This window comes from Zasmidium cellare, assembly GCF_010093935.1.
Source record: "Zasmidium cellare ATCC 36951 unplaced genomic scaffold M409scaffold_10, whole genome shotgun sequence".
Classification (NCBI taxonomy): domain Eukaryota; kingdom Fungi; phylum Ascomycota; class Dothideomycetes; order Mycosphaerellales; family Mycosphaerellaceae; genus Zasmidium; species Zasmidium cellare.
Window position 1 is genome coordinate 471236 of NW_022986954.1, and position 26246 is coordinate 497481.

At 53.8% G+C, this 26246-nt stretch overlaps 13 protein-coding genes across 13 annotated transcripts; 6 read left to right on the forward strand and 7 right to left on the reverse strand.

Moving 5' to 3' along the window:
- Positions 1-59: 59 nt before the first annotated feature.
- M409DRAFT_20532 (uncharacterized protein) lies at positions 60-1350 on the reverse strand (the record flags this gene model as incomplete). The annotated part of the gene is made up of 3 exons (XM_033805432.1): positions 60-297; positions 345-1114; positions 1180-1350. The coding sequence occupies 3 exons, from the start codon at positions 1348-1350 to the stop codon at positions 60-62; spliced, it is 1179 nt and encodes a 392-aa protein (XP_033670195.1).
- A 678-nt stretch (positions 1351-2028) lies between these two features.
- Positions 2029-3951, reverse strand: M409DRAFT_20533 (uncharacterized protein; the record flags this gene model as incomplete). The annotated part of the gene is made up of 7 exons (XM_033805433.1): positions 2029-2124; positions 2177-2516; positions 2562-2908; positions 3046-3100; positions 3150-3418; positions 3468-3592; positions 3651-3951. The coding sequence occupies 7 exons, from the start codon at positions 3949-3951 to the stop codon at positions 2029-2031; spliced, it is 1533 nt and encodes a 510-aa protein (XP_033670196.1).
- Positions 3952-5250: 1299 nt separating this feature from the next.
- On the forward strand, positions 5251-6078 carry M409DRAFT_20534 (uncharacterized protein; the record flags this gene model as incomplete). The annotated part of the gene is made up of 1 exon (XM_033805434.1): positions 5251-6078. The coding sequence occupies one exon, from the start codon at positions 5251-5253 to the stop codon at positions 6076-6078; it is 828 nt and encodes a 275-aa protein (XP_033670197.1).
- A 137-nt stretch (positions 6079-6215) lies between these two features.
- Positions 6216-7728, reverse strand: M409DRAFT_65015 (uncharacterized protein; the record flags this gene model as incomplete). Its single annotated transcript, XM_033816334.1, has 4 exons — positions 6216-6829; positions 6884-6913; positions 6962-7349; positions 7402-7728. The coding sequence occupies 4 exons, from the start codon at positions 7726-7728 to the stop codon at positions 6216-6218; spliced, it is 1359 nt and encodes a 452-aa protein (XP_033670198.1).
- Positions 7729-8286: 558 nt separating this feature from the next.
- On the forward strand, positions 8287-8727 carry M409DRAFT_65016 (uncharacterized protein; the record flags this gene model as incomplete). The annotated part of the gene is made up of 2 exons (XM_033816335.1): positions 8287-8305; positions 8366-8727. 2 exons carry the CDS (start codon positions 8287-8289, stop codon positions 8725-8727), a joined length of 381 nt encoding a protein of 126 aa, XP_033670199.1.
- Positions 8728-9044: 317 nt separating this feature from the next.
- On the reverse strand, positions 9045-11133 carry M409DRAFT_20537 (uncharacterized protein; the record flags this gene model as incomplete). The annotated part of the gene is made up of 3 exons (XM_033805435.1): positions 9045-9217; positions 9270-10247; positions 10296-11133. 3 exons carry the CDS (start codon positions 11131-11133, stop codon positions 9045-9047), a joined length of 1989 nt encoding a protein of 662 aa, XP_033670200.1.
- Positions 11134-12188: 1055 nt separating this feature from the next.
- M409DRAFT_20538 (uncharacterized protein) lies at positions 12189-12985 on the reverse strand (the record flags this gene model as incomplete). Its single annotated transcript, XM_033805436.1, has 2 exons — positions 12189-12582; positions 12639-12985. The coding sequence occupies 2 exons, from the start codon at positions 12983-12985 to the stop codon at positions 12189-12191; spliced, it is 741 nt and encodes a 246-aa protein (XP_033670201.1).
- A 538-nt stretch (positions 12986-13523) lies between these two features.
- M409DRAFT_52569 (uncharacterized protein) lies at positions 13524-13904 on the reverse strand (the record flags this gene model as incomplete). Its single annotated transcript, XM_033812112.1, has 1 exon — positions 13524-13904. The coding sequence occupies one exon, from the start codon at positions 13902-13904 to the stop codon at positions 13524-13526; it is 381 nt and encodes a 126-aa protein (XP_033670202.1).
- Position 13905: 1 nt separating this feature from the next.
- Positions 13906-15812, forward strand: M409DRAFT_65019 (uncharacterized protein; the record flags this gene model as incomplete). Its single annotated transcript, XM_033816336.1, has 2 exons — positions 13906-13948; positions 14002-15812. 2 exons carry the CDS (start codon positions 13906-13908, stop codon positions 15810-15812), a joined length of 1854 nt encoding a protein of 617 aa, XP_033670203.1.
- Positions 15813-15913: 101 nt separating this feature from the next.
- M409DRAFT_20540 (uncharacterized protein) lies at positions 15914-17048 on the reverse strand (the record flags this gene model as incomplete). Its single annotated transcript, XM_033805437.1, has 2 exons — positions 15914-16948; positions 16998-17048. 2 exons carry the CDS (start codon positions 17046-17048, stop codon positions 15914-15916), a joined length of 1086 nt encoding a protein of 361 aa, XP_033670204.1.
- A 580-nt stretch (positions 17049-17628) lies between these two features.
- M409DRAFT_20541 (uncharacterized protein) lies at positions 17629-18270 on the forward strand (the record flags this gene model as incomplete). Its single annotated transcript, XM_033805438.1, has 2 exons — positions 17629-17637; positions 17692-18270. 2 exons carry the CDS (start codon positions 17629-17631, stop codon positions 18268-18270), a joined length of 588 nt encoding a protein of 195 aa, XP_033670205.1.
- A 2624-nt stretch (positions 18271-20894) lies between these two features.
- Positions 20895-23291, forward strand: M409DRAFT_65021 (uncharacterized protein; the record flags this gene model as incomplete). Its single annotated transcript, XM_033816337.1, has 1 exon — positions 20895-23291. One exon carries the CDS (start codon positions 20895-20897, stop codon positions 23289-23291), a length of 2397 nt encoding a protein of 798 aa, XP_033670206.1.
- A 307-nt stretch (positions 23292-23598) lies between these two features.
- Positions 23599-25104, forward strand: M409DRAFT_20543 (uncharacterized protein; the record flags this gene model as incomplete). The annotated part of the gene is made up of 1 exon (XM_033805439.1): positions 23599-25104. One exon carries the CDS (start codon positions 23599-23601, stop codon positions 25102-25104), a length of 1506 nt encoding a protein of 501 aa, XP_033670207.1.
- Positions 25105-26246: the final 1142 nt, after the last annotated feature.

Consider the following 26246-nt stretch of genomic DNA (forward strand, 5'->3'; position numbering starts at 1 on the left):
TCAGCATTCTCACATATCATGTAAATCACAAGACCAATAGCATAGTCTCTCGAGCATGCTCACGAATTCCTCTTCTTGAACTTCTCCGACCACTCCTGTCCTCCCGTGGCTCTGAAATGGTGCTCGAGACCGTCGTAGGTCTTCTTGGCGAAGAACTCGGCGCGAGGGAACATGTCTTGTTCGTAAGCTTCAATGGCTCGGGAGATACCTTCTTGGGTGTGGAGGTTGCTCTTCTGCGTGATGAGTGCTTTGGCTAGGTATAGGGAGTCGGCCATGGCGGCGTTCACGCCTACTCCTCTGGTGGTGTGTCAGCGTTTGGTCTTCTTGTTGATTGATTAACTTACCCGAAAGGAGTCATGAGGTGAGCAGCGTCCCCCAAGAGCGTCACGCTCGGCTTCGATGACCATGTCAATCCGATGGGCAGCATGTACAGATGCCGCATGTCCAAGTGTGCATCGTCGTCACATTCGTTGAGCACTCGCTTGACATCGTCGCCGCAGTTGCCAAAGTAATCTTCCGCAAAGGCCTTCCTCACAGCGGTATAATCGTTCCAATCTATACCGCTCTCCTTGGTCCAAGACAATGGCTTCCGCGGCGAAGCATATGTTCTTATAGAATCTCCGCTCTGACGCTGGCAGATCAACAGTCGGCCCTCGTCGAACATCATCAGACTCCCAGCGCCCACGTATCTATCGAGCCAAGGCTTCTTGGTAGAGGCATCCATAACCCATTGGGTGACCATCGTGATTCCGGAATAGAATGGTTCGACATCTGTGACAAGTGGACGGACTTTCGAGAACGCACCATCAGCGCCTATTAGCAGCGTGATACCAGTCGTGACAGCACCGTTTGTGAAGTGAACGTCGTGCGTGCCATTGGCTGCCTCCTCGATGTGGTCAACTCTGCAGCCCCACTGTACTGTATCCGGCTTCAGGGAATCAAGAAGCAGGTCTCTCAACGCAGTACGATCCACTTCCGGCTTGTCGGTGTCATCCGCTGGCCTGCGGTTTCCATCGACGTTCTCATCAGCCAAGACGTTGCCGTCCTTGTCGATCAGCTTGATGCATTCGCCTTCCGGACGAGCGATTTTTCGGAACTCGTTCAGTAGGCCAGCCTGCGAGGATATCAGCCACATCTATGCCTTTCAAGGTGTTCTACAGCGAGTCGTTTAGTACGCACCTCAGAAAGAGCCTTTTGCCCATACTTGGGATGGAGGTCGAGACTCCCGCCCTGATTGCGAGAGTGTCGGTCCGATTCGGCCTCGTAGACAGTGACCGAAATGCCATTTTGTTGCAGGAGGCGAGCGAATGTCAACCCCGCGCCAATGACGGCATTATTCGCATTTGACATGATTTCTCCAGAGAGTTGGAGTTGGAGTTCGAGTTCGAATTCGTTCGTGGTCAATCACTTGTAATCATTCTCATTGCGGCGACCTGCCAAGGGGCAACCTCTTATACCAATTTCCAGCCGATGTTGGCGTAACATCACAACGCCCAATGCGCAGGCTGTCCATGCATACGGCGCCGGTGTCTCATACAGATGGCAAGGAATGCGAGGCAATGAAGTGTCGTCGTTGTAGAGCGGACAAGCGGCAAGAGCGGACGGGCGCGAAATTTGTGGGTCACTGTCACGTGCAAGATAAATGCTCCCTTCTTTCGGTGCCGAATTGGCAATCAGTCTGACAGCAGCCTCCTTGGAATGAGGTCGGCGATGAACCTAAGGTAGCCTCCGACCTCCGTGATCAGGACCTGGGATCGAAAACTAGTATCGATTCGCGTTGTTAAAGCCTCCTGGAGGAAAGGGTAACCAGAGCGCTCAAGGCGTTGCCATCAATGATAGGCTCCAAAGGAGTGCATTTGTCGTTGTGGTCAGGTAGAAGCTCCCTCTGGTCGCTATACTCGTCGCATACTTTCCTCAGGAATCGCTTGCGCCAGGCAGCTACCTCGATTCGTTTACAATGCTGTAGTTGCTCTCCAGTGTCGCAAGCTCTTGTCAAACTGAGGACAGCTCTCGGTAAGTATCCATCATTTAGGACGGACCATGAAGCTGATGTTGGCCAGTGGCGATGCTGAAATGTGTCGCTAGCTTATCGGAGTTCTCGACGGCCATGCCAAAATCAAACTCCTATCAGGCGGTCAACACACCAGCTTCCACTAACGATGATGGTTGCACTTACATTCAGCACAGAATTCCAGTCCGCCTCCGTCAAGGTAAGATGCTGCCAGTCTGCACCGCTCGACTCATTCCAAGCATTAGCGTGTACAGGGTCATGAGACTCTTGATGCTTTTGTTGCTCGCGTCCTTCTCGTGGACCAGCTTGAGCAAGAACTTGTTGTGTCATGTTGTACAATCCCTGACAAGCTGTGTGAAGCTTCTGCATCGAAGGCGACTCTTCGGTGGCTGACTCAATAGTGCTGACCACTCGATGTAACAGACTCAAGTCTTCGATGTTGCCTGTCATGATTGTCTGCGACACAATCACAACGAACGAGACTGGTGGCACAAATGATAGTGTCCTAGTTTGTCAGCCAGAATCATCAAGACATTCGAATCGTACTTACCAGTTCAGGAACCATCTTGCCTCCTCTTTGGAGTCTTTCGTCAAGTCATCTCCGCCTTTGACAATTGCCAGAAGCGAACTCCTCGCATCATCTACACATTCAGGACAGGACTGTAACGGGTTCGCGTCTGGTTCAGGAGGAGGGACCAGTCTGAGCAATATGGTGAGTAATCCGTACTTCACCACGTCAAGAGACAGTAGTGATTCTTGGACGTAGAGTTGATCTGGGAAGGTATCTGAGTGCAGTGAGGCTAGACGGTTGTGCGATCGAATCAATTCGCTGGCGATTCGTTGAGCTCGTTCCGTGCGAACATGCTTCGGCTCTTTCAGAGCCAGAGCAGAGAAGAGCTAGTAAGGTGTCAGTGTGCAAATACTACCATGGTGGTAATGCAGAATTGATGTTTTCAGATGACGAGATGCTTCGAAGCGTATTCATTCGACTGAAGTTGAAGCATTCAGACGTCTTGATGCTGATATTGACGTACCTGAAGATACATCTGCTTCTCCACAGCGGCAAAGTTGAGGAATAGGGCCATGTATCTGAGATTTTCGGTCAGAGTCCTGTGAGAGTTTTAAATTCGTGACCTACCTTCCACGAAATCCTGGTAGATCGTTCGGGAAGACTGGTCTCTCGGTTGTCACGTCGTAATCATGAATGTTGGGGGTCATGCCGAAGCTGAAGGCAAAGCTCATGTCCAGTAGATAAACATAGTAAAAGATCACTCGCTTCTTCGAGCACTCTGCGGATCTTGACCCAATCGGTACACGATGAAGACCAAGATCAAGAGACATCCTTGCCGCGATAGTCGTAAGTCGCCATGCTCTGTCATTCGAGCCGTTCCTCATGTAGTGCGATGACTGGCAAAATTAGTCAAGTAAAGAAACATGAACATGGAAGCAGACTCACACAAGCTGCAAGAGCCTGGCATGCGCTCAAGGACGCTTCTGATAATACGCGAAGACTCAAGGTTGCGGCATCGATATTACGAGCACACAGCTTCATATAAGAATCGGTGTCGCTTTCAGAAATCCCTGCTATGGTCAGCGCTATACATTCAGAGCCTCGACCAGGAACGAATCTGTTGTATACCAGTCGACATGCAGTCGACCTTCTTGCATCCCATCAGAAGGCCAAACAGACCAATGTTGAGCATGATCCATGTGAAAATGTCGTACGGACTGGTTGGAAAGTAAACTCTTGTGCAGATTTGAGTAAACTCAGTCTCGTCGATGATCTGGTGCTTTGAGAAGAAATTCTGTTGTGTGGTTTTCGACAGGTTTAGTAGCTTCAAAGCAATGTCCGTTGGCGGCAGATCCAGACCCAACAGCTCAGGATAATCTAAAGAGATATCAGGACTCGTTGACATTGTCACGGCAGGGTGAGAGCCCATGTTCGTTTGATGTAATGGCTTGAAACTTCTGCCGTTGGGTTGCAGAAGCCTGTTCTCCAACGCGTCCGTGATATGCCTGACATGCGCAGTGAAGGACGAATCTCCTTCATACTCAATAGAGTTTTGGTAAGTCCCCAGCGGTGTTCGTGGTGATACCTGATGGGGAGGAGTTGGACCGCAGGCACGATTCGAACCATCCGAAAAAAGCCCTCTATCCAGGACAAGCTGAAGCTTTTCCGACACTTCTCGGATTTCTTCTCGAACCTCTTCAACCGTCTGGTCATATCGTGAAGAGAGGACGACACGCGGTCGCTTCTCCGTGGATCTATTCGAACTCACGCATGGCACCCGAGATGTCACGCAACTTGAGCAAGGATCTTGTTGGCAGCAAGTTAGCAACTTCGAGCAGACTTCGTGTTGGGTAGAGGGGCTTTACTCTTTCTATCGCATTTCACCTTGCGTCGTTGGCAGTTGTCGCACTGAAGCCATCGTCAAGAGCCGCAGGCATTAGGGGTACAAGAACGTACGTACCGCCGACAGCCGAAACGATACAGGCTCGCCAACAGCACCTTCGTCCTGTTCTGCACTCATCTTCGAAGTCTCATCGGTAACACCACTTAACTCTTGCCTCTGCAGACTTGGCGAGCAGGTTGAATATCAAAGAACGGGACCGCGGCGCCCGCGCGCGGCTGAGTTCCAGCTACTGATGCACGCTGCTGAGCCTTGCTTGGCTCGAAGCAAGACATCGGAGTGATGCTTCATTTCATCAAGCCTCATCTGATAAGAGACCTCGAATCGAATATCTGTCAGCGCCATGTCTAGGCCGACGAGGCTGATTATGTTGATGCTGCGGCGAAGACGTGAGGTTGGGCAAACTCACCCAAGCTGAAACGCTCGGGCCACCTCACGATCTTCAGCAGCCCCAACGTCACCTCCCAAATGCTCTCCTTCTCGTTGACATTCTGACCAGAAGACAATCTCTAAACGAGCTCCAACGATACTGTTTCTGGTCACCGTAAAGTGGCGGATTGTCAGCCTTTTGCTGACTTCTGGAAAGAGCCCTGTCGTCTGGGACCGTGTCTCTAGAGCAGCGCCTCCGCTCCCTTCTTCGGATCCTGTTTGGGATCCTGTCTTCGAGTATTTGACGTCGAGAGGACTTCATTAATTTCTCACTCTTAGCGTGCACTGACTAGCGCGAAATTTGCATGTGATCACCCCGCGTCAAGTGAAACGCCTGTCCTTTTCAAAACAAACTTCATCTCACCGACTTCATTTCCTACACAGCCAACCAACAACATCATGCCACGCAACAACCATCCTGGTGCCGCAGAGATGCCCAGCACACCCACCACGAACAACATCATCTCATCAGCGATGGATGCGCCACGAGACGACACCGCCGCAAACGGTCACTCCGCCGACGCAAACGACCATCATCACTTCCGCTTCCTCGATCTTCCAGCGGAACTTCGCAACCGTATCTACTCGTACGCGACTGCACGCAAGAGCGGCGATCTCGGCGGCTTTCGCATCCCAGGCATCGCTCAAGTCTCGAAGCAGATCCGCAAGGAATTGCTTCCGATTCTATTCGCCGAAAACATTTTCCTCTGCCAGGTATCCTCAGATCTCTTGACGCCCCACTACAGACGCCACGGCAACCCCTGCAGAGATTATCAGCGGACTCGAGGGTTCGCAGGCAAGCTGGACTTCCAGGGCGTCGTGAGCGTCTTGCTGCAGTCCGCCGATGGCGAGTCGGCCCTGTTCAGGAATATCACGTTCCAGGTCTATGAGGCACATGTCCACGACACCCACGTCCACGATGGTGTGCATCTTACGCAGTGGCATCAACATCAGCATTTCTATGGATTCTTCGACCTGCACCTCGCCGTTGCGGGAAAGAAGCTCGACATATCTGTCGAGGAGACGCCACTTCATCCTCGCCATCGTTGCGATGAGAATCTCCCACTGCTGCGGAGAACTACGCTCATTCAGGTAGAGGACATCGATGAGGCTGTGGATAGAGCGATCCAAGTTGCACGCGGCATTGAGGGTCGAGATGGATTCAAGGGCTTCACGCTCAAGGATCTCAAGGAAGTGGCTTGGGGGTTTCGGTTCCCTGACGAATAATGCCGGAGGAGCGATGGAGATACTGGATGGGATTAGCTTCTCAAGGAAAGCAAGACCAATGATGCTGCGGACACGGTGCCAATAGCTTGACGTATCGAAAACGTCGATGCTCCATCCTCAAACTTCACCCCCCTCAATCAACATCCCCATCCACCAACCAACCTCCCCCCAACAAAAACCCTCCTCACCGTCCTATCATCCCCCAAAAACACCCACTTCTTCACCAAATCCTCATCCCTCTCGCTCCCCGCCTCCCACATTCCCTCCTCCACACTAATCACCTCCTTAACATCGACCACCAACGCATCAAACTCCTTGCCCACCTCAAAATTCCCAATCCTCTCCCCCATCCCCACAACCTCCGCGCCCCCTAACGTCGCGAGGTAGACCAGCTCGCTGAAAGCTAAGATATACCGGTCCTCGCCGGTCTGCATGGCGAGGTTGCGGGAGACGTTCGAGGCGTCCCGCATGGCCGAGTGGATGGACGGCATGTAGCCCGCGGAGCAGTCGGTGCCGAGGCCGACGTGGATGCCGGCGGAGAGGAGGTCGCGCACGCGGCAGATGCCGTCGCGGAGGCAGGTGTTGCTGTTGGGGTTGTGGGCGACGCCGGCGCCGGTGGTGGCGATGTTGGAGAGGTCGGCGGGTTGGAGGTGGATGCAGTGTGCGAGGATCGTTTTGGGCGTGAGGAGGTTGTGGGCTGCGTACATGGCGCTGTAGCTCGTGAAGGGGGTGTGGAGGGCAAGGGTGCGGTCTGTGGTGGGTTGTTAGGAGTTGTTGGGGAGGGGTTGGGGGTGTCTGGATGTACCTATGTCGGACTGGGTCTCGCACATGTGGGCTGGCGACGTTAGTTTAGACCTTCATGAACGATTGGATACGACCGCACCTTGCACATAAGTATCATACTTCTCCCTGTGCTCTCCCAGCCCCGCCATCAATTCCGGCGGACAATACGGCCCCCCTCTAGGCTGAACACAAGGATGCACGAGCCGTCTCTCAGAATCCAAATTCCTCATAAACTCGAGACATTTCTCATCCTCCGCCAAAGAGACGTCTACCGAGTCCTCCCAGTTGTTATGCGTAGATCCCATCGTAATGCACATTTTGCCCACGATAGCTCGCTGCCCTTTATCGAAAGCCGTCTGCGCCAGGATGTTGGATGCTTCAGCGTGGATCGTGGTGTTGTATGCGACGGTCGTCGAGCCGAGTCGGAGGGTGGTGGAGACGACATCTGAGTAGACTCTGCGGGCTTTGTCGTTGTCGCTGTAGGATGCCTAGAAGCCAGTGAATCGCCGGAATGCGGAGCTCTGCTTGTGAGATGTGTACCTCCATAGGATCCGTGTAGTTCTCAACCCAATCTCTCAATTCTCCTTCCATTCCCAGCGCGAGGTTTGGCCATTGCGATGCATGGAGATGGGTGTCAATCATCCCGGGGAAGAGGAACTCGTGCGGTTTGAGGTAGATCGTCGTTGCGCCTGCAAATCCTTCTGATGCATACTCACGCCTCAATGCTGCGATATCACCAACATTGTCTTTGAGAAAAGAAATCTTCCCATCCCCACGAACGCCCAGCGCAGCTTGTGGTAAGATTTCAAGACATTTCAACGACTTAGAATGCACGACACGACCAACGTAGATCCTCGCCACGCTCATGATCTCTTGCTTGTACCTGATTACCATCTCAACAAAAACCAAAGAGCGATTGGAATGCTGACAGGGCAAAAACGAAACACAGATGAAGTACAATCTTACATAAGGCTCGCAAGGCTTACATAGTGCACGGATCATCTGCTCCTTCCGAAAGCGGCAAGAGCGTGGCCCCGCCTATCTCGGCCATGACTTTTGGTAGGTGAAGGGTGGCGTCTCCAATATCTGCATCGAAGGAAGGGATAAAAGTCATCGAAGAAACTCCGTCATGTTTGAACAAAGTGCTCGGTCCTTTGTCCGTCGGACCATTAATGGACCCCAAAGATCGATTTCTCGATCTCACGTTCTAATGATCAACGTTACGTCATCGGAATCCCTGCAATCGATATGTACATGTACCTATAGCTCCATTCATCCATGCGAGAGCTCCTTCTCCCTCACAACCACAAACTCATGAACTTCTTCTCTTCGACCAACAACATCCTACTCATCCTCACAACCCTACTCACCATCGCCATCAGCACAAACCCCCACGCCCACAACAACCACCAACAACCCCTCAAAATGTCCAAATCCCTCAACGGTACCCCCTCCCCTCCCCCCAACCCCATCTCACCTCCATCCCACCTAACCTCTCATCCAGTCTTCAAACAACCCCTAACCTTGCACTCCACCACCCCCCTCACGGGCTACCTCCGCACAGGCTACTGCGAAGTCCCCGCCAGCGACTTCGGCAACCACGCCATCGCGGCCGAAGTCACCGAAGAATTCCTCGACTTCACCGCGAAGCAGGGCAACGACCTGCGGCCGATCCCGGGCATGAAGGGCGGCTGTAAATGGTGTCTCTGCGCGAGTCGGTGGTTGGAGGCGTTTGAGGCGCGGGAGAGGGATCCCAGCGGGGAGAAGATTGTGCCCAAGGTGTGGTTGAGTGCGACGAATGAGAAGGCGCTTGGGAAGGTGAGACTGGAGGATTTGAGGGCTTTTGCGGTGGATGGGAAGGAGTGAGATGGGGGTTCTTGGAGGAGATGGATGGGAGAAGGGTGTAAGATGGGGACAAAGCATACGAGCTGGCGTTGGAGGGAGCAGTTGGTTGTATGATAACGACGACATGGAACATGCCATTTGAGGTACGATTCCTACAGCAGGATCGCGTCATACGATGAGTTATGTACACATCTGCAAGTGACCGACCATGCGTCCCACCTCATCTATGCCCTGCTATTGCTTTGGCTGTACTTGCAGTCGATAAGCCAGCCTCCTTCACCACATCCAATCTAAGACCTACGCCATTTCCTCCTTCCTCGCTCAATGAGTGCAATAGATCATGATTCGAAAGTCGTCTTGAAAGACAGACTCTGTTCCGGCTGCAGGAAATCCTGCCTGACGTTGATAAAAGCCGCCGCGCCACCAGTCTTGTTGGCTGTTTCGTCCAGTAAAGTCTCCGTCTGAGCGCAGACTTTCTCCAGTGCTGCTGACGAGGGTTTGCCGAGCGAGACTGTCATCTCGTTAGTATCGGTTCACAGATTTTAAAGATTGGATCAACTCACCCAAAACAGCTCCATTCACCTCCTCAGCGATCTCGCCTCTGCCTCTCGCATCGAACAAATGCCCAATCGGACTGACACTGACATTCTGGTAGGCGACAATGGCGAATATGTCCTGCAGCTGCTTCTGCACGCCCGGTCGGGGATCTCTTCCGAATTCCTCACGAAGCTCCTGGCCATACTTGACTGCTTCCGATAGTAACTGGTCAGCTTTCATGAATGTGATCTTCGGCGATAGTTCCTGTGATGCATCCATGTCGACATCGTCGGCGGCGGCAGTGGCAGATGGCGGCTCGAGGCTCTTGGATGTCTCTCGTTGAATCTGGTCGTCCAGCTCCATTTGAGTGTCAGGTGGTTCGTCTGGCTCTTCTTGCTCTTCTGCAGCATCAGCATGGCCGTTGCTCCCTAACGACTCGACTGATTTCGTAACCGTAGTTGGTGATGATGCCGCTGTGCCTAATTCAGTATACCGCCTCATCATCTCAATGAACTTTCGACATCGAAGTCGGAAGTAGATGTCCTTGTTTCGTCCGTCTTGGAAGAGGCGAGGGTAATAGGTCGAGGTGTACTTCAGCGCTCGATCGATATCGCCATCCAATATGCTCTTTCGAATCTTCTGCCTGTTGATGGCATGGATGTCGTCGTCTTCACTGGTGAGCTGATATGTTTGGGATTGACCGGGTATTTGTCGTTCCTGCACATCCCTTGTGAAAGCTCTCGCCGTCTCCACATACCCTTCATGGGCAAGATACTGTCCGACAAGGTTGTAGATCAGCGCGTTCTCGTCGTCAGGAGGATGCAGATTCGACACGTCGGCTTTGTTGATGTCCGAGATGATGCTACGTCGTTCCTGCTCGACCATGCTGTCGATGTCAAAGACGAACGGCGTCTTGCCGAAGTTGATGCGTAGATGTTCGCCAGGCTTCTTCATTCCGACAGACGGGTATAATGTATCGCCTTTGATGTTTGGGAACGCCATTCCTGGGACATGTTAGCAGAAGCATACAGCTTTTCGTAATGTCCACGTACCGAGATAGTTTCCGTTCTTTGTAAAGAAGGCTTGGCCTGTTCGAAAGTTCACACCACATCCGACGACATCCTGGGATGCAAACTTTGGTCCGTACTGCTTGCCGCTTGCAGTACAAGCAAAGACAAAGCCGTCGTCACCATGATACGCCCACGAATCTGTCTCCCATCCGGGTAGTCGATTCAAGTTCGCTTTCCTACCAGAGAACCCGATCCCGATCAAACCGTCCTTACCTCGTGACAGTATCGTCACCTCGAAGTAGAATATCCCACACTCTTTCGGCATCGGATAGTCGCTCCTAACCGCAGCTGCCTCATCTGTCGACTTTGTGACTCCATTGAACCGTACTTCCGTCCCATCGGCCATAATCTCGAGTCCATTCATCTTGTCCTCTTCACTCCATCTGCTCGGCAGAGGATGTAATCGATCTTCATTTGCTGCTGATGGTGGAGGTAGCCTCTCAATGACATCCTGCACCGCCCCACGCTGATAATCCGCAGGCAGCTTGCTCAGATTGACCCTACTAGAGCTGGCCGATAATGACGGCTGCCTCATGCCTGTGTTCCGACTCGCGTGCTCTTGCAATTCCGCTACATGCTCTTTCCATGCCTTTCGTAGTCGTTGCACGTGTCTCGAGTGTTTGAGGTATGATGGCGTGAAGAATGGTGGGTAGTCTTCGCCCAGACGATCCGCATTATACCGCATCGCATCGCTCGCCCAACTCGCGCCAGCAGCTCCAGAGGGCCCGCTGCTAGTCTCTGGCCTCCTCTCACCACTATCCTGCCCATATGTACCTCCTCCACCACCCGTGTGAATGTGCATACTCCTCGAAGGATTCATCGCGCCTTCTCTTGCCGAGTTCGCCGCTGACCGTCCAGATGATGTTGTGTTCGCTGTAGAGCTCGCGCCTCCCGCCGCTACGTTCGCATACGATGGCCGTGGGTTCGATTGCGTTTCAGGAGAAAACCAAGACGCTGAGCCTGGATAATGATTGCTCATCGTCCGCGGCCAGGTCACGAGCGGGCAATCGGACTGAGATGGCCAGCCCCAGCAAACCCTCTTCGCCGCAGACTCTCCGTCACGTTATCCACAACAAGCAACGACGCGTCCAGTGTCGGAAGGATGGTTTGCGCGGGCAAATGGCGTGTAAGTGTGCTTATCTCGACGAGTCTCTCAAAGCCGGATCGGAGAGGTGAGGTCGGTCCTGTGGAATCAATCCGTTACCGAGGATGCGCCTTTGAGACCGATTGCGTGACAGTTTGCGACATTATTCAACAGTAGCAATGGAGATAGTTGGGAGTTGTTGGAGTGAACAGCAAGTTGGAAGAAGGCAGGAAGTGCTGTTGTTTCGACTTGGAAGTGGTCATGAGGTGATTCGTGGTGCAGCTGCGGCCCCCGCGTCCCTTGCCCGCTTGACATGATGCCATCAACTCGACGCATTACCAGACGGTGAAGCCCACAGACAGACAAGAAGGTATGGAAGTGTGAGATATATAATCAATTTTTGGTCCTGCTGGTCTATGCCGCAGGTGGCGAGCTGTGGCTGTGACTATCTCTGCAAGCACCCGGTCCAAGGCTTGCTCTCATTAACGCCGTGCAGTAGTCCGTGAATCCAAACCATGCTGCCGAAGCCGCTGTCCTCCGTGGTATCCTCCCAAACGCCTTGCTGGATATGCTCATTCAAAGTAGTCGTACTATTAATACAAAGGTGGCGACCAGCCTGACAAGAAGTGCGTGCGGCATCCATCAAGGTGGACGCGGTAGATATGCAAACGCTAGGACGTCGTCTTGGTCCCTTTTCAAGTCTTCGCCAATGTGGCATTGCTGGTTGACGAGAACACGAGCAGCGTTCTGCTTTCAAGATGTTGATGTGTGCCGTGTACTGAGGAACGTACTCAAGCAGCGATGGGTGGAGCCGGCGAGCTTTCGATGCCGTTCATCATGGTGGTGTCGCCGTCAACATGGCTGTGACTGCGCTCACTAGGCACAGCACTGCTCTCGTGCACTGGCTTAACCTCGCTGGATCCAGTGCTGTCACTCTTGACGTCGCCAGCGAAGCCAGCATCCTTGGGAGGTGCTCCCCACGACGCCATGCCCCAGACAGCGCCAGTGAAGGACTTGAGCTGGAGGGGTTTCTTGTTCCACTTGCGGCAGGGCTTACCAGTGCGGTCGAGTGCACGTAGGCCGGCGTTGATGGCTCCAGTGTTGGCTTTGGGGCCGAGCTTGTGGGCGGGTATGGCGCTTGCGACACCATTCTTCTCTCCTGAGCGGTCGATTGTGCCGTCAGGTCTGCGGAACAGTCAGCATGTGATGGGAGGTAAGTGTTGAATGATATGTGTACTCACAATCTGGGTTTCTTCTTCGGGCCTGGCCTGCCTCTTTCCCTCATCGGTGCATTGGGGTCGATGGAAGGTGGTGCTCTCTTGCGACCCGTGACGGCCGCGCCGCCTCTCTTCTTCCTGCCATCGACTTTGGGTGGTGCCAGCGAGTTGGGGTCGGCGGCATCGGTGTTGGTGGGCGGTATGGGCGTCGCGTTGGAGTCGGATGTCTTGTCGACGGTGTCTGAAGGTTGTGCTGATGGCGATGCCTCTGCCTTGATGGCTTGTGGGTTGGGTGGTGGACTGGCGGCTGGATACTGCGCGAGACTATCTGGCGACAGGCGCAGCGTGACTATCTTGCTCTTCTTGGCCATCTTCGCCGTCGACTTGGTGGTGGTCGCCGTCGTCGACATTTATGGGGATGCCGACGATGGTGGTTGGGGTTGTGGGTGATGGACGGAGGAGGGTGTTCGGTAGCGTCGCAAAGATGCGCCCGTGAGTCGGCTGGTTTTAGCCTTGGCTGGCTGACCTCCTTCTCGCTCCTTGGTTGGGTGCGGCGGCGTTGTGTTTGGCGTGGATATTATTTTACGGGAGTGCGTGCAGTCGGCGACGGTGAGGTGGGCAGAGGGCGTGTGGGCGGACGATGATGCATGGTGGAGAAAGGTTGACGCTGGATCGCGTGGTAAAGAGGCTTCTCGCAAGGCGGGATGAACTCCAGTCCAACAATCGACCCAAGCTTGCGTGAGGTTCCTATCCATCGCCACGAAGTCAACTTGGCTCGTGCCTGCCACTCAAGGAGTTGGCGCTATCCTGTTTCGGGCGCTCCTGCATCACCAGCGAGTCTTGGCTATTCCTCACCAAATGTAATGTATCCTCATCAATTCGAACACTCGATCATCAAACTCCTTCAATCTACACGCTCCCAATCGTGCTCGATCCGCTTCTGACTCGGGGCGTGTCGGGTCTTTGATACACGCTCTCCGTCCCATCAGCCGAATACGGCTTCGAAAGCATCTGGAGGCGAGGCGCGATCGACCAACCGGCGAGAGCTGGCACCACGCCCGTAGACCCATCATTGCCGTGCCATACGAAAATCCTGTCGTCGCCGCCGCCCAGCCAACTCTGCACTGCACCATGGCACTCCATGCTCGGCAATGGTGAATATCTCATCATCTCTCCGCCTGACGCCATGTCCCCGCCAGTGTAGCACGCTTCAGCCAGCTGTCCACCCATGCTGTCGAGGAGACCTCTACTGGGGACATTCATCAGGATGCCTACACGTAACGCGAACATGATGGATCGTCTGCCGGACGAGGTCGTCCTCCAGATATTGTCATGTATGGCCGTCATTACAGGCCTATAGATTGTGAGTGCTAACCGCCATCATCAGACCTTGACGTAGAACATCTCGTGCAGCTGCAGCTCGTGTCACAGCGCTACCTGACTCTCGGTCGCGATAACGCCTTGTGGAAGATGGAATGCTTCAATCACTCCAAAGCAGAGGCTCTGCGGCTACGGCAGCAACGTCTGAATGTCCAAGATGCCAGTCTGGCTGAATTACGAAATGCATATGCTGCTCTGCCCGGCAGCGACCTCACACCGTTGGATGTTGCTCACCTCATGGGTAGAAGACAACCACTAGCATCAAATGACCCAGAGGCTGAAGAACGCATTCAACGCAGTAGAGCGCTAGCAAGCTGGGAGCCAGGCTATCCAAACGAAAGGCTGAACTATTATGATGAGTACATCCACCGACATGCTCCAATCTCCATGGCATGGATGGACCTACCCAAGACCCTTGACAGAGACGAGGTGCGCGAAGCTACAGGAGTTGGTATGCATATCGATCAGCAGTCCAGCGAACATGTGATAGCTCCTCTGGACGACGGCAGCGTATGTATTTGGGATGTGTCTGCCCGATCAACTTACTTAAGGGGAGGTGGTGGCCGCTTGGTTGCTCAGACCAAACCTGGCCTTCTCACAGGTCAGGCGGCAGACGCTACCTCGGAGAGTCATGCCATCATGACAGAAACAGGCGCAGTAGAATGCGTGTCCATCGACAGCTCGGCCACGAAAGGGTATTTCGCGGTGCAGAACCTCCTTCAAGAGGTCGACTTGAACACCCTGCAAATCTCCTCAACGAAACAGTACCCATTCCCCATCACGGCACTATCAGAGCAGAAAAACAAGATACCTCTCACAGTAGGCACCAACATGACCATCCACCTCCACGACCCGCGAGACCCAGCATTCGCAGCGGCAGAATCAGGCTCAGCAGGCGAGCTCATCGGCGGATCTCTCTACTCCCACGCAACCCTCGCCCAACCAGGGCCCCTCTCAATCCTCCACCACGACGGATTTGGGCCCTCAGACGAATCAATCTGGGTCGCTGGCCGCTTTACTTCCCTCCTAAACTACGACCGACGCTTCTTTCCCCGACTACGCGGCACAGTCTTTAGCGGCGCCCGCATCGCCAGCCTCAGCCCACTCCCCTACCCCTTCATCCCACGAAGTCTAGACCTCATACGAAACCCCAGCGCCACCATCTCCGAACTGCAGGCAGCCAAAAGCAGAATCGGCACGAGCATCCTCGCAGCAGGCGAGTACAAAGGCAAAGGCTCGCTAGAACTCTTCGGCTCGCCAGATCTCCAATCCTACATGAACCGCCAAACCGCTTCCGCATCCAAACTCCTCTGCGCGGCACCCCACGGCGGGCGCATTGTCTTCAGCGACGGGGACGGCCATCTGAAGTGGATGGAACGGGACGGTTTCTCGCACGTCAGGACGTTCAACATCAACGACACACTCCCCTCAGACAGCACCACAGACGCCACAACCTCCGGCATCTTCTCCTCCACCGCCTCCGAAGTGCCCGGGCAAGGCGACATCGTGCAGAAAATCGTCCCCTTGCAAACCCTTTCTTCCATCACAGCCATCGAGCACGGAAGATTGGATATCTCCCAATCCAATCTCCTCCTCTGGACGGGCGATGGACGGCTGGGTGTGTTGGGTTTCGGACACGGGAGTGTCTTTGGGGAGGACGAGTGGCACGATGCGGTGGAGGAGCAGGCGCAGACGGCGGAGCAGAGCGCGAAAGCGGATGCGGAGAGACAGTATGGGATGGCGATGCGGAGGGCGTTGGAGAGGAATGCGGATGAGGTGAGGTTTGTGAGGGGGTTGGGGATGGGGTTTATGCGGTAGGTAGAGAAGTAGCAGCACTCAACGTGCTTTCTTTCAATAACCTCCCAAATATCGATCTATGCATCGTCTATCTATCATCTGCCCTCCTGTGTCGTTGCATACTATTGTCCCTGACCCTCCCCCTCCTGCCTCCTCCGCCTCTCCAACACCCTCCCCACCGCCCCCTTCACCTCCGGATCATTCCGCACCGTATTCTGCACCAACCACTCCTTGACCGTGCCCCTCAACTCCCTCGCCACACCAGGATCCGTGGCGAAAGGCATCAACTCCAACCCCATCAGTCTCGTGATTTCCGAATCCGCAGCGGCCGTCACATTATCTATCCTGTCCAGCAATTTGGGATTCACGCCCCCGGAGCCGTCCGTCGCGGCTGCTTGGGCGGTCTGCTGCGCGTCTTGGAGGAGGGGCCCGAGTTGCGACATGGCGATGAAGAAAGTGACGGTGAGCTTGCGGAGGAGGGTGATGAGTTGGTACGGGAGGTAAGGATTCCGGAACCCTGTGCGGACGAGGAGCGGGTTGAGGATGTGCGTGAGGGCGAAGGGGAAGGTCGGGCGCGTGATGGTGTGCAGTTCGACGAGGAGGAGGGCGGCGACGGCGAAGTAGCGCCAGTAGGTTCCCTGTTTGAGGTAGCCGAGCACGGAAAGGAGGACGAGGCCCGTCGTGCTGCCGATGTAGTAGACGCCGAGTTGCTGCAGGCCGGCGTAGACGAAGTCTCGGATTGTGCTCGCTTTCTGCCAGGCGAGGATGTCGGCGCCGAAGCGGTCGTAGGCGAAGCGTTTGGCGGGGTCGACGAGCGTGTCGCGGGCGAGTTTGAGGCGGATGTAGATCTGTTCGTGGGCGGGTTTGTCCGCGAGAGAGGCTTTGTCCGGGTGGTATTGGACGGTGAGTCTGCGGAATTTGGATTGGAGGGTGCGTTCTTCGACGTTGTGGGGCACGCCGAGGAGGGTGTAGAAGTCGCCTTCTTGGAGGAGCTGGTAGTCGGCTTCGTAGATTGTGTAGAGGAGGTAGAGCACTATCACTGTGATTTGGATGTAGCGGCGGTGTTTGGTGAAGGCTGGACTGCCTGGTGTGGGTTTGGGGTCGCCCGCGCGGATGAAGATGGCGTAGAGGGCGGTTTGTACGTAGCCGGTAACGAGCTATGAGATGATCAGTAGGTGGGTTTCTTGGTAGAGGATTAGAACGTACGCCTGGAAGGAAGTACCAGCCGGCTAGTGACACGAGGCCGTTTGTCGACATGTTGTATGTAGGTGCACTTGGCAATGGTGGTCGTAGCTTCCTCTTCTGGGTCAATGCAGGGGTGTTGTCACTCCGCTCAAGTGAATGTTCTGTTGGTCTTCTAAACTCTAAACAGCTCGACGTTCCTGCTGTCGAATCTGATTTGTTTCCTGACACTTTGGCAAGGCAATTCTTGCTGCTTCCTGTCGTATTCTGTGATTCTTCCGCGGCCGTTGCGATTTGATTCAGCTATTTTGCGAAAATAGATGGCCGATGCCGTGAAGCGATTCCAGATTGAATTCCGGTCATGTCGAATAGATTGAAGGACCTGGTTGGTTAATTGCTGAAAGATGTGTTTGCGACGGTGTTGACATTTGTCAAAAGTCACTTGTCCTCGGAGGATGTAGCTGGCATCTTCGTTCGTGCCTGAGGCAATCATGACAGAAGTCGCGCTCGGGCGATAAATTTTGACATTCCTGGAGAAATTCCGACTTTCACATGCTTCTGTTTCAAGACCTCTGCTTCGAGCATTTGAACGCGCGATTGAAACGTTTCCTAGTACTGCTCTCAGCCTCCTATAGCGCAACACATAGAGAACAGAATGGGCAAAGTAAACTACTACTTCGGCGGCTACTTCTGAGCATTTCCGCTAACAACTCTACAGAAAACGAAGTCCTCCAAAGCTAGCAAGCCCGCCCTTCAAACACCCTTCGTACAGCTGACAAGGTCACTGTACCTCACGCTCTCGCCATGCGCCTACAACTTTCCTCTCGAAGGCCTCTGTGCTGAACACATCTCACCGCATCTCCTCTCCTACTTCTCACCTCTCCGCGGCATCCTCCTTGGATACAGTAACCCTCGACTTTCCGAAAACCCAGACGATGCGATCAAAGCACACTCGAGCGAAGAAGCCAAGACAGTCATGGCGCAGAGCATTGCTGAATATGCGGTCTCATACGTCTGGTTGACATGCCAGTTCACCATCTTCCGACCTGTCCGTGGCTCAACACTGGAAGGAGACGTCAATCTACAAAGCGAGAGTGTGCTTGGGCTCATGTGCTACAACTACTTCAATGCTGCCATTGATCGGGAGAAGCTGCCCTCTGAGTGGAATTGGGATGGAGAGAAGTGGGTCGATGGGGATGGCGAACAGATCCAAGGGCGAATCACGTTCAAAGTGGAAGACTTCGAGGCAAGTGGGCAAGATAGCATCACGATCATGGGCACCATGAAGAACGGTTGAATCGCAACAACATCGTCCAGCAAAATGATGAATCAAGCCTCTACTGGCTGAAAGCCCAGGTCACGAACTGCACGAATTGCAAGCCGCAGACCCTACGCCCTGCGCTTGACGCGAGGCAGGCGTCAAAATGCCGACGCAGTATTGCCTGCGGAAGGCATTTTATCGAAGATCGGTCCAGCCGTGGGCGCCGAACACTACACGGAGGAGGACAAGACGTGGAATCACGGACGGCGGGACAGGACCGACAACTGGATCTCAACGAAACAAGGGTAGTCGCATTGAGCGCGTGCCAGTCACACGCCATTAAAACATAGCATGTCGATTCCATGCATACCGCGGAATCCTGTAATGAGCCATTTGTCTTCTCTCAACTCAAAGTTGTAGATACCGACCGCCAGACTGGCCGTCTTGGCGAAAAGACCGGTACATCTCGAGAGAGCTGTGACCTTTGCTCTGCCTGCCTTCTCGTCGACCTTCGTATCCATACTAGCCATACCAATCAGAGGATCTTTGCTCGCCAAAACGTGCACCACCACTCACTCACAGACACTCGAAATTCGTCTCCGGAAACTCCGCCATGACCGCGCCCGTTCCTCGCGACACGCAACTGCATTGTAATACTTGACTTGCCATCCTTTCCGAGGTAAGTCGACATCCATAAGTCTCACTGCCTCACGGTTCGGATGATGTACGAGCTTCGAACTTTCTGATCGAGTCGTGAACCGTGGGGAAAATGAATCCCTGTTCCCAGTCCTCGGTTCAAAGAGAGATGAGAATCCTGGGGAGGTCTCCAGGGAAGTGCGGCGGCATAGCATGGAAGTACGATCTGAACCCACCAAGCACGGACAACATGGACGAGGCTGCCCACCATAGACGATGACCTTTGTTGATAGATACGACGTTCACATCGAGTGCTGAGGTTCAAATTCCATTAAAACACAGCAAGTCGGGTCCTAGCACACTGTGGAAACCTATCAGGACCCATGCGTCCCCTACGGACTGGAAAGTCAAAACCGTAATCGCCATACCGTTCGTTCCTGGGTCGAGTTCTGTCGTGATTTGCGAGACGCAAGTGAGCCTCGCTCTGCTGTTTCTGTTGTCGAGCTGGATTTCCTGGCTAGTACTCCTGCTCATCAGCCTGGAAACCACTCGTACAGAGCCGTTCAAGCTGCGCTTCCTTCTTTCTTGTTTTCTTGTTCTTTTTGGGGCGCTTGGTTGGTGGTAGTTCTGGTCCGAAGAATGTGCTTACGACTCCTGGGTTGGACAATTCGGGTTTGGGTTGTGCCTTCATGGGGGCGTGGAGAATGAGGGTCAGCGCGAAGAAATATTTTGTGTCTTAGTAGCCTTTGATGACGATAAGGAAGCTTGTCTGGAGGTGTTTTGGTTATCGATGAGGAATTTCAGATCTCATGCGCGAGTCGTGGGCCGAATCGCCTTTCGATCTTGGATTTATATCCCGCTACAACACAGCATATCGACCCCCAGCAAGGAAGTGATGCCTGTTATGCGCCATCTCCCATCTATCAGACGGAAATCCGTAAAACCCATCATCATGCCCCTCAGTCCGAACCGAGTCCCTTCAATCTCAGACACAGAAGTGATTCGGGCTCTCCCAGTGCTCTCGTCGGCTCTCGTCACTCTACTAATAGAATTCATTTGAGCTTGGCGCAAACACCGTCGGTTGTTGAAGACTCACCTTATGCAATGGAGCTTAGTGTCAAGAAACTGCTTGTAGCAGTCAATCTGCTGCCTCCGGAACTGCTCCGGGATGAAGTGCGGAATTTGATCCACCATGTGCGGCATTTCGACGGTGACGGCAATGCTGTCGGCGAAGTGTTGCCATAGTTCGTCCTCAGGACCGAAAAGTTTGTTGTTGACGGTGTGGTGTGTCAGCTCGTGGATGCGTTCGAGCTCGGCTTCTATCGCTGGCAGTCTTTTCGATTTCGTGATGAAGCGAACGACGGCTCGTTCTGGTCCGAAGAAGATTCCCATGCCTGGAGATCACGCATGGTGGGGTTGGTCTTGTGGGAGGGATATGGGGAATAAGTAGTCAAGGGACGCGAATGGTAGGTTGTAGAGAATCGACTGGAGTTGGCTGAGATTGAAGGGACGGAGTTAAGGAAGTGTGGGTATAGTTGAGCCTGAATCAGGGAAACGCGTCGTCGGAAAGGTAGAGATTAAGCTCAATCCACCGCACAGCTAGGACTCATGAAGAGCCATGGTCTCTGCTTGATTCGTGAACGTAAGACAGCGATCCTTCTATTCCCCATCGCTTGGATGTCCTTGTCACAGCGCTTTCGCCAGAGGCTTGTCTTTGGTCTTCGCAGAGTTTGTTGGATAGCTTAGCCATCACGCTATCTTCGCACTCGGGGTATTCCTGTCTTTGGGGGGAGATGTCGTCTGGTCGTGACTATGATTTTCGCAGGGGTGAACGACGAGAAGACGAGAAGACGTCGAAGACGAAAACAACGCTAGCATCGGGCAGTCCCGCACATGCAGGGATCCTGCGCTTTAGACTTTTGAGCTTCAAGCAATCACTGCACATGAATGCCCTTTCTTCAATTCCTGTACAAACAATCACACACACCATCATGCAAGCATAGCAGCCTCACCCACCCGCCAACATGCGTCTCCGGCTGCGCATCGAGCGCAACGAACTACCCGCCGTGAACGTCCTCTGGACCGTCGACCCCACCGCCCTCAAGCAAACCATCTCCCAGTTCCTCCAACGCGTAGACGAACGCGTGCCCCTCGAAGGTGAGTCATGGGGACTGGAGGACTATGCTGTGGCGGTTGGCGGCTACGAGGCGTTTCACTACAGCGAGGTGGGCCAGGTCTTCCAGAATGAGGACGAGGTGGTCATCAAGCCGCTGCAGTGTGTCGATGTGAGGGCGAGGAGTATGACGGGCCGGGATCAGATTTCGAGCAACGGGATGCATTTGCTGGATGGGGTCGCTTTTGGGAAGCCGTTGCTCAAGCGGCCGAGACGGCCGGATGTGAGGATTCCGCCGAGGAAGAGGGCGAGGCTTGAGATTGAGGATGGGGATGGGGAGGATGAGGGAGAAGATGAGCAGGCTTTGGCCATAATGATGACGGGTCAGGGTGCTGAGGAGGATGATGAAGAGGAAGACGAAGAGGACGACGAGGACTTCGACATGGGTGAGGATGAGAATGAAGACGAGCAAGAGATTGAAGAGGATGAAGAAGATAGCGATGAAGACCGATCGCCAGTCAGACCAAGGAGAAGCCGGCGGCGGCAGCTGGTTGACGACGAAGCCGAAGAAGTCGACGAAGATGACACGGACGAGTCAGACGACAATTCTTCAGAAGAGGAGAGCGATACTTCGGAGGATACTGATGTTTCGGAGAGTACTGACACCTCATCGAGCGACTCAGACGATGCCTCGAGCGAGACGTCCTGGAACGGAATTGAGTCCAGCCCTACCAAACCAAAGACAGCGCCTATCGTCAATGGTCATGACGGTAGCTTACCGACAACCACGACGAAATTGATCTCTTCCGACACGATCTCTTTCACACCACCCTTCGAAGGAGCCGAGCATACAAGAATGCGTAATGCGAGACGTCGTGAACAACGAAGGATGAAGCATCTCAAAGAAACCGGGGCGCTGGCACCAAATGCCACTATGGATGACATGCGGTTGTGGATACAACAGCACGGCGCCAGCGACGGGAATGACTTGAAGAAGACCAGTCGAATCAACAAGACCAAAGCGAAGGATCCGAATGAGCAACAGAAAATGGAAAAGGCTCGGCAAAGGCTTGTGGAGTCAATTGCTGCTGGTGGGGTTGATGTCCAAGAGAACGTTCAACTCCAGAATGGTCCAGCACCTGATATTGATAGTGGTCATGCAGCTTCGGGGCCTGAGACTTTGATCACGAGCAATGGTCAAGCGACTTCAGCAGCTGAGGTTGCACACAACGATGAGGCGATTGTGGCAGCCAAGAGTGCATTGACGAACAGCGATCAAAGACGGCAAGATGCCTCACCTGGTGAAGAAGTCTCTGACGAAGACGAAGCGCCAGAGGAAGAATCATCCGTCCGTCCAACTTTTGCATTTACCGACATGGAAGAGAAGAACGGGGAAATCGACTCCGAAGACGCTTCTACGGCGCGCCGAGCACATGTCAATCTAACTAGTGCCAATCGCCTCGTGTTTGGGTCGTTGGGCGTCAGAACTCCACGAACCCAAGCCGACAAAGACGCCTTGCAGAAGAAGCTTTCCGCACGAGCTTCACGCAACGTGCCTAGCAAGGAGGTCGAGCCTGCTAACCCAGAAGCTGAGGAGGATGAAGATCCAGAAGCTTGGCGAGCAAAGATCGAGTTGTCTGCCGTGGAATGTTCTGATGACGGTGTAGAGCTTTCTGCTCCGCCTTTTCCCTTCAAGCAGCGCTGGGATCCCCAATACCAGTATGGCAAGAAGCGCAAGAAGTCTGCCAACTCAAGAGCGACCAAATCAAGGAAACTTGTGAACGGCTCTGGTGCTGGCTACGTCGAATCATACGACAAGTACAACACCAATGGCGAGGGTGACGCGCTGAACTACGACGACCCTGAGGATGATGAAGAGGATGACTCGTACTGGGAAGAAGGTGCTCTCCTCGACGACGAGGAGAATGAGATGGACCAGCCTGTCGATGATGGCTTTCCAGCTTTGCCTGCGGATCTGGCGGGACTCCCTGATGTTCTCGAGACCGACGCACGCGAGGGCGACTTCATCACATACAAACAGCTCGTTTGCTCTGCTGCCACCAATTGGATGCCGACCACCGTCAACCGCACCGCCCGGCTTCAGAACAAGTCGGATGACGGTGCCTGGAACGTCACTTTTTCGATCCGCGACAAGCGGCCTAAGGAGTACGATGGCGAGGGTAATCGCATTTACAGCAAGTTTGAGATGGAGGGTCTGAGTGATGACGAGGATGAGGAACTCGAGGATGTTCTTGTGTGGACGTCGATGCAAGAGCCCAAGCTGTTGAAACGTGCGGCGAGCGAGTAAAGCCTTAATGCAGTACTATTGAAACCAATGCAGGCCGAGCATGTTTGATAGCAAGTGCACGTAGGAGCTCATGAGACCTGGCGATCGCTTGATCCTTCAGAAGAGCTGTTCATGCCCCCCACACCATTCATACTTTGCTATCAAGTTATTCCATCGAGCAGCAACAAAACTGTATGAGATTCATTCCAACGAACGAGGCGTTGGCATGTGAAAATCGGTCTCGTGACGTCGTGTACTAGCGTAAATCATCAACCGAAACTTTCGCGTGAACCTCACCTCACCTTCTCCCATCCATGTCTCATCGCCAATGAACGCCTCATACATCTGCCTCGCCTGCCGTCGCAGTGCACGATCGATTACTGCCAATGTCTCCTCCAAGAGACGTTATACTCGCCCTTCCTTCGCACCGAAGCCAGTCTTGGACTTGAAGCACATACGGCAGAATCCAGGCCTGTACGAGCAGAATTGCATCGATCGCAACTATAACGAGCAAGCCAAGAACGGATGGCGGATACTGGAGCTCCACGAGAGCCTTGTTGAAAAACAGAAACATGTGATCCAGGCAAGGCAGCGGAGCAATGCGATTGGGAAGGAAGTCGGGAAGCAAGCCGCTGCTGGTGCTGGGAAGAAAGAGACGTTGCTGGACGAGGCCAGGAAGCTGAAAGAGTTGTTGTCTGCGTTTGAGGATACGGAGAAGGAGATTCAAGATGACATGGAGAAGTTGGCGTCGGAGCTGCCGAATCTGAGCTCACACCATACGCCTGTCGGTAAAGAGTCGCAGGTGATTGAGGTGATCAATGAGGATCTGGACATTTCGCGGAGTATGCTGTCGAAGAGCCATGTGGATATTGGGAAAGAGCTGGACATTATCGACTTTGAGGCAAGTGCGACTACAAGTGGATGGGGATGGTACTTTCTCAAGAATGAGGGTGCCCTCCTGGAGCAGGCTCTGATTCAGTATGCACTGTCTGTGGCGATGAAGAGAGGATGGAAGGTCATGACGCCGCCTAGCTTGGTCTACTCGCATATTGCGAATGCGTGTGGGTTTATGCCTAGGGATCAACACGGCGAGACGCAGATCTACGGTGTCGCTCAAATTGAGCATGATCGTACTTCTGATAAGCCTGGTCTTGTTCTTGCAGGGACAGCTGAGATACCCTTTGCTGGATCACAGGCGAGCAAGACCTTGAAGGCAGAGGACCTACCTTTGAAGGTCATCGGTCCTTCGAGGAGTTATCGTGCTGAAGCCGGTGCTCGAGGAGTCGACACGAAAGGACTTTACCGCGTGCATGAATTCACCAAGGTTGAGATGTTTGCCTGGACGCTACCTGCTACCAACTCTGAGGGCGATCGATTCGGCGACGATGAACAACTTCCGCAGACAGAAGACGTCTTCACCGAAGTGCTCGACATCCAGAAGGAGATTCTCACATCCCTCAACCTACACGCCAAGGTCCTCGAGATGCCCAGCTCCGACCTCGGCGCCAGTGCAACTCGGAAGATAGACATGGAAGCGTTCTTCCCATCTCGTCAGTCGATCGAGGACGGCTACGGCGAGGTGACTTCCGCATCGATCTGCACCGATTACCAGTCACGACGACTGAACACACGGCTCAAGATGCCTGGTAGTGCAGCCAAACTCGGCTGGCCTCATACAGTCAACGGTACCGCCATGGCCATCCCACGGATACTCGCGTGTATCCTCGAGAACCACTGGAAGGAGGATCAAGGTGCGGTGCAGGTGCCCGAGTGCTTGAGGGCATATATGCCGGGCAACGTTGCCTCTATTGAACGGCGAACAGCAGCGGCGTGAAAAAGGAGATGACGGTAGAAAGACCTCACCATGCTACGCTGAACAAAGAAGATTCACCAGATCTACCGTGGTACTGTGCAATCGTCACATCACGCAGTAGCATGTCACAACAGACCTCTTCGCTCTGACGATGAAATGACCACCCTTCACGGAATCAAGGACCGAGATTGTCCTTTTACCTCATCACATCTTCCACCACATGATGAAGCTCAAGACACATTCCTCGGGAGCCAGCTGACCGCCACTTTTCTGTGCCACGACAGCAACCATGGACGGGCCCAGGGTATCACAACACCATCGACCGACAATCCACTGCTCGTGCAACAACTGGATGGCCCCCTTCGATCCCGAACCCGATCGCTTCGAACAAGAATCCCAATCGCCCGGCTCCTGAACCCACAACACGATTACACCGACATGTCACGACCCGAATGGCCAAACTAGCGTTCTATGACCTGTGCCACCGTAGAAAACGGACAGAGTAGCCCACCCATTCTAGCGGATAATCTACCGACGACCCACAGCGGGAGTAGGGTGTGAGGATCTTGTGCGCTGGCACGAGGGAAAAAATCTCTGCCCTCGTCCGTGTAATGACAGCGCGTCTAGCGGTTGTGTTGTGTGACCAGAGGCCGGTGGACTCGGTGTCACCATCGGTACCCACTCCCTCACAATCCCCGCCCCGTGAGCGTGGTCGTGCTGTGGAACCTGGGCAGCGTCCGCGTCCGTGGTGCGACGGGAGCGAACGGACGGTTCGCATCGAGAGTGACAGATCATCTTTGTGGGATTTGGTCGGTAGATACATACACCTGCGTGTATAGCTCATGCATGCATGCATTACCTGATTTGAGATCCACCTTTCTTATACGAACGACGGCGGCATTGACAAGCCGTGTGACTCGGGAGTCGTGGCCGTGCCCGAGTCGGACAGATGTATGCAATGCAATTTCTTGCGTGAGAGACATTGTTGTCCAGTGGAGTTTGTGGACATCGTGGGTCAATGAGAATAGGATAGAATGGACAGGACCACCCTGATGGAAGATTGGATTTACCACTATGATGGAATATCGATGACGGTACGGTCTGGCTCCCCAGTGAATGCGTTGGTTCGTCTTACCTGCATGTTGTGTGATTGGTGTGTCAAT